The 6,858-nt window shown below is 36.7% G+C and overlaps 1 protein-coding gene across 1 annotated transcript; it reads right to left on the reverse strand.

Moving 5' to 3' along the window:
• Window positions 1–4,049: 4,049 nt before the first annotated feature.
• LOC137398164 (uncharacterized) lies at window positions 4,050–4,673 on the reverse strand. Its single transcript, XM_068084269.1, has one exon. The coding sequence runs from the start codon at window positions 4,671–4,673 to the stop codon at window positions 4,050–4,052; it is 624 nt and encodes a 207-aa protein (XP_067940370.1).
• Window positions 4,674–6,858: the final 2,185 nt, after the last annotated feature.

Here is a 6,858-nt window from a genome sequence, read left to right on the forward strand (position 1 = left end):
TTTAGTTTTGCATATAGGTATTCTCAAAAAGCATACTCTGTTGTCTTACTGTTCCACAATCCTTCATCATCTACGCGGATTTTTAATAAAATTGAAAGTAGAAAGAAAAATAGAAGCAAGTTTACCTTTTACTGACAATTTTGAAGACCCTGCTGGCAATAAATTGTTCAAGTTGAAAAATGTTTTTGCCATGATATGCGACTGGTTATATTCTGTTTTGCTGCCTGATAAATTTCTATCTATAGATGAAAGCTTGCTGGCATGGAAAGGACGGCTCAACTTCAGACAGTGTATTCCATCTAACAGATATGGATCAAAGTTATTTGCTCTCTGATGCTGTCTCTGGCTATGTGCACAAGTTGTCTGTATACATGGGTGATGAGCAAGTAAAGCTGAAGGTACCGGCAGCAGATTTTCTTGTGGAATATCTCTATGCGAGTCATATTTTGATCCCGACCATGCAAAATAAATTTATTTACAAATTGTATTTTATTTAGTTTCTGCAAATGCTTCCTCGCTTTGTATTGCTAGCTTTTGTACATACGTTCGCTGAAATGTCATTATCTATTGTATTTGTTGTGTATTGATATGTTGTATTTGATGCCCATTGCCCTTATCACCCACCTTATCAAAAGAGTTCAGTTCTCATATTGCTTTGCCATCTAGCAGAATGATTTCTCCATCATTTGCTGTAACTGCTCATAATAAATGTTGCTTCCTGTCTTTTGCTGCTTCACAAAATGTGTGAATACAGGCTCACCACTCAATTCTTGTGCACAACCAGTTAATCCTTGCTGCAGCACACATTGATCTTAGCTGCATCACACCTGAATCGGTGCAATGAGTTTATATGCAAAATTGTTACTCGAATCTATAATTTCAAGAAATGCACATTAATCTGCCAGTAAAAAATCATATATGTGAATATATTCATCTCAAGTTGCAGTCTCAACAAGCTGCTTGAAGGAAAATGTCTCAGCTTTCAGATGCATATTCATTTGCAGTCTTATGCCAATTTGCGCGAGAGTTATAGCAGAGTTTGAGAAGCCATGTCGGGTAACAGTTGCACTGCTTATCGCCATGGCGATATGAGCATCTCGAAGGTCTGCTCCCGCAATGCACAGAAGCACCTAACTCAACTTTTGATGCGCTTGAATAACCCAATATTTTTGCAAACTCTTGTAAACATATGACAACGTGCATATGTTTATCATTAACCAGTTTTGGCAGAGATATTGCTTTTAAAAATATATTTGTAATCGATATTTCATGATAGAGAGGTGACAACTTTGTTAAATCAGAATTTTGACTAAAGTGTGCACAGCCGATTTGCAGGGAATAAATGGTTGTCCGTTGAGAAATTTTTAAGCTTTCAAATGCATATTCATTTATAGCTCCATGCTAATTTGCATGCGAGTTATAGCCAATTTTAGTCGGCCATGTCAAGCCTCGATTGTCGCAGGTCGTTAGGGTCACGCGGTGAAAATTTGGAAAGGCGCTCCTGCATTATAACGGAGCTCATATCTACACTTTCAATGCTCTTTGACGTCCAGTTTTTTTTGCAAATTGTTGTGAAGATATGAATCTATGCAAGAATTATTTAGACAACCTTGTCAATTGCCTTTATCAATTTAAAAAATACAATTAAAAATGACGTACAAAAATAAAAAATTCATTGCTTCAGCAAATTGAGACTTCTGTTGGTAAATATTTGTAAGCTATCTACATAAAAGAAGCATCAGCTTGTAGATAAATTTCTCAGCTTTCCTATGCATGTCAATTTATGTAACTGCCACAATTTTGATGTAAGTTACTGCAGTTTCTATGCGGTCATGTCGAAAGCTCAAATCGCGCCAGTTATTGGCTGGTACGCTAGTGGTTTTTCCATCGTAACCTCGCGGTCGCTAAAGGGTTAACAATCCTCCACCTAATATCCGTTCTCTTAGCAGAAAAAGACATTTTAAACGCAATTTGTCAAACTATTTATCCAATTTTAGTGGCTAACTGTTGCACTTTTTTTCTTTTATTATTGTTGTATGGCACAATTTGAAAAACATTTTTATTTGAAATAAAATGAATGCCGATAAATTAACACACATATACCAATATTACTGTATTGGCCGTAATTTCGATGAGCTGTGACCATCTATTTGTCCAAAGCTACACTTTGAGAATAGAAAAAGATCGCTCTAAAAAGGATTCAAACTCACAGCTTTTAAGTTCATGAATTGTCACTCCTCCACCTTTGCCAATTGATTGCTTTCCACACTATGGAATTATCGTGCAATTAGTTATTACACCTTACAATTTCTCACAGCCTCCCGCATTGCCCAGTTATTAGTAAATATAAAAGTATAATTGTATATAATAGATAAATAGTTATCTTACGATATTATAATAACGAGGTGATAACCTTCCCAAGCACGCACCACTATAGACCAATATTATGACTTCTATAGACCTAGAGGACAGACCTGGAAAGAGAAACTCTCATCCTTCAGCCATCAGAGAAATCTTTGATTGGTCTCCTGCATCTCCTTGGTGAAACCGAGACTGGCTAAGATACGCCTAGCCTTAGGTTCCACTGAATCTACTCCGATAGCTTTCGTTTTCTCTTATACCTAACAAAAAGCCGTCAGATGTAGTTGTGGTCTCTATTTTAAATCACAATATTTTAACACAATCATATAATACCTTGTAGCACACACAAGGAGAAATAGTTGTCAACCTCAATTTTTTTAATGGACTCGAAATAAAACCGAAATATAGAACATTTATTTACATATATATTTATAGATATATACTTATAAATATATTTATATAAATTTAAATATAAAAATACATATATATTTATACATAGATACATTTATATATAGGCCCTACATGTATTTATATACAAAAAATAGTTAAATACCAATATATCTTCATATATAAATATAAGTACATATTTTAAAAAAACTTAAATATTTCTTTATATATATATATATTATAGTACTAGGAGAAAAATATGTGCTGAAATAACATCAATAGTTGCTCAGTGATATCAGCTATTATGGTAAAATTGGCACCTCTATTCTGTCAGTCTCTTAGCAACTATGTTCTATCATTTGCGATTTTTTTGAAGAAATTTGACTACCGCAATGTTTCAAGATTAAAATCAAGTAAACTTGATCATGGTTAACATGTCAAGGAGAAAAATACGTGCTGAAATGATGGCACTAGTTGCTCAGTCGACCGTCTCTCTCATTATTAATATCAGCTATTATGTTAAAGTTGCCACAATTCTGTCTCTTAGCAACTATAGATGCCATAATCACACTTTCTTCAATCTGAGTGTTTTAATTGTGATCAATTTATGAAGATTTTAATCTTAAAACATCCTGGGAGTTAGCTCCCCTTCAAAATCATAAACAATCACAAATGATAGAAGATACTGATATTCTCTGATGAGAACTACTAGAATTTAGTGTATGTTTATCTTTAACCGTAATGAAACGAGCCCAAGTTTTAAAGAGAAAGCAACTCCACATTGAACAGGAAATAAAATACACGCTGTCGGGAAGTAGGAGAATCCCAGATAAGCAGCAAAACGCAAAAAACCAATCAGGTTAACAATGATACTTGGTCACAGTAGTTTAGTTATCTTCTATGAAAACAAGAGCTGTCAATCTATGCAATCAGATCTATTAGTAATCAAAGATGTTTCTATACATATTTCAAGCCTATGATTTCACACATAGAAATTAAAATGCCTCCAAAATTGCCTATATCATTCATTTTACCAATCTAAGTGTTATGTTCCTGTATGAATAATAACACAAGATGTGGTTTATTCACTCTCATAGTATGTATTGCATTGTTGCCTTCCAGACCTAGTTTATATAAGCCTCAGCTGTGGCTATCTAATAAATAGCTAAACAAAAGCATTACTTGTATTAGAATATTTAGCTATATTAGAATAGATAGTGCAAATTTAGCTTGACTTAAGCTTTATGATGGCAATCTAACACCTCCTCACTAGTCTGGAGATGATATGAACAGACGAAACGTTACGGATAAAATTGTGTTTGCTGTCTCCTTCTAGATGACCTACGTGGATTATGTGGTCCATAATCACTGTGTGGAGGATGTCTAGGATTTGGTCTCTTTGGTTGACGCACTGGTTCTTCGGGAGGTACCGGAATAGGTAGCCTGTCACTATTTTTATCTGATGTTTGAAATATATCTCCAGGGTGTAGGTCTTCTTCTGTGCTAAATCTAGGTTGTAGTTGTTCTACATGTCTCCTCCATGTGGGTCCGCGTGGCCATACTCTAACATTAACACTTCGCTGGCCATAGACTTTAGTCACTAATGCTGGAACCCATCGAGGCTGATTAGATCTTTTAGGGCCACAGTATAACGCATAGCATGGATCTCCAACTTGATAGCTGTGAATCTTGTTTACCGTGTCATTCAGAAGCTGTGTATTTTTAGATTGTTTTCCTTGAGCCGAATGGGCTGGTGATGGAATAATTGTGTCAATTTTGCATCGGATTTGCCTTCCATGTAGCAGTTGGCTTGGTGAATATCCTGTCTCTAAAGGTGTTCTTCTATAATGCATCAAGAATTCTAATAATGCTGCATTAGGTGGTAGAGTAGACTTTTTCAAAGCTTGTTTAAATGATTGCACCATTCTCTCAGCAGCTCCATTTGTTGCAGGATGATAAGGAGCTCCTCATAAATGTGTAATTCCTCTTTCTTTGCACCGCTGTTGAAAGTCTTCCGATTTAAAGGTAGTGGCATTGTCTGTAACTAATGTGTGTGGATAGCCAAAGTGTGAAAAATCTTGTTCTAAAAGATCAGTAGTTAATTTTGTCGATGTAGAACTGGTCCTGTGTATGCAAGGATATTTAGTGTAAGCATCTGTGAGAACTAGCCAGTTACTTCCCATAAAGTTGACAGCATGATCTAAGTGTAAACGACTCCATGGTTTCTCTGGTAGCATCCACGGATGTACAGGATACTTTGAAGGTAGTCTCTGATTTTCAGCACACGATATACACAACTTGCTTGTCTCTGCAATGTCAGCATCCATTCTAGGCCAGTATACCGCTGTGCGTGCTAGCTGCTTCATCCTTTGTATCCCAAAATGTCCGAGATGCAATATCTTCAGTACTTCTTTTTGTAAGCTGGTAGGAATTACTACTCTGTTTCCATAGAGTAGACAACCATTACACACCGATAGTGAGTTTTCTAACTTTCTAAATTCTTTGATTTCAGAAGTAGCTGGAGTTGCTTCCTCTCGATGTGGCCATCCTTCTGTTGTATATCTCATGACTGTAGAGATAACAATGTCTTTAGAAGATTCCTTGACTATTACTCCTGGATCTGTAGGGTTAAGTTGAGCTCCAATAGTTTTAATAGTGCAAATAATGTCTACGTCAGCATCGTCTTCCTCTCTGTCAAACTCAACATCTGGTCCAACAGGTAGCCGACTAAGAGCATCTGCATTCCCATGTTTGTTAGTCTTTCTATATTCAATTTCATATTCATATTGACTGAGTAAGAGAGCCCATCTTGCTAATCGGTTAGCAGCAAGTGCAGGAGTTCCTTTGTTAGGTGCAAACATAGATGTCAATGCTCGATGGTCCGTAATGATGGTGAATTTTCTGCCATAGAGAAATTGGTGAAACTTCTTCAACGCAAATATGATAGCTAGTGCCTCTTTTTGAATCTGACCATATTTTCTTTGGGTCACCGTCAATGTTTTAGAAGCATGCATAATAGGTCTTTCACTATTATCCTCATATCTGTGAAATAAGACAGCTCCAATTCCTTTTTCGGAAGCATCACATGCTATTCCTATAGGCAGCTTTGAGTTGAAATGTGTAAGAACTGTGTCAGCAGTCAGCAGTTGCTTTAGCTGAAGAAAACTGGTTTCTTGTTCTGCATTCCACTTCCACTGCACATTTTTTCTAGTTAGCTGGTGTAATGGTTCTGTAATCGTTGATAGGTTAGGTAGGAATTTGCTGTAGAACTGTACTGATCCCAGGAATGAATGTAAACTGTTTATGTTAGTTGGGGCAGGCATCTGTTTAACAGCATCTGCTTTTAGTCCTTTAGAAATTCCTTTTGCTGAAAGGTTATGACCAAGATATTCTACCGAGGGTTGAGCAAAATGGCATTTTTCTTTACGACATCGTAAACCTTTCTCATTCAGTCTTGCAAGTAGTTGTCGCAAATTCTGTAAATGACTTGTAGCATCAGTACCACCAACCAGTATATCATCTAAATATTCAGCTACCCCTGGTAGATCAGCTTTCAATTGTTCCATTATCTCCTGAAAATATCCAGGTGCTGAACTGATTCCAAACGGAAGTCTCATCTGTAGTAGTACTCCTTTTTGAGTGCTAAGAGCAAGCTTTTTCTGACTGTTTGGTCCCAGGGGGATTTGGTTGTATGCATCCGCTAGATCAATTTTAGTATATCCGTATCCTCCTCCTAACTTGTTCATCAGGCCTTCGGGTAGAGGTATAGGCTGTCGGTGAGTCTCTAATTGTGGATTGACTGTTTGTGAGTAGTCTCCACATACTCTGATCGATCTTTGATGACTGTTGGAAAGTTGCGCTTTCCTGACCGGAACTACAGGCGTATCATATTGATTAAACTGTACTGGTTTCCAGATTCCTCTTTGAATTCCAGTTTCGTAGGCTAGATTTAATTCATCTTGAATAGCAAATGGAACAGGTCGAGGTTTGTGAAACACTGGTTTTGCATCTGCCTTGAATTTTATTTCTAGCTCGTAATCCTTTAAACAGCCTAGATCGTTGTTAAATAGATCAGGAAATTCATTGCAGAGTTGCTCGCAAGATTGTTCT

Source organism: Watersipora subatra, chromosome 6 (genome assembly GCF_963576615.1).
Source record: "Watersipora subatra chromosome 6, tzWatSuba1.1, whole genome shotgun sequence".
NCBI classification, from domain to species: Eukaryota; Metazoa; Bryozoa; class Gymnolaemata; order Cheilostomatida; family Watersiporidae; genus Watersipora; species Watersipora subatra.

What these genes read in the sequence shown, in the direction of transcription:
- LOC137398164 (XM_068084269.1), bottom strand. Translation starts at nt 4,673, where the DNA reads ATGGTGCAATCATTTAAACAAGCTTTGAAAAAGTCTACTCTACCACCT.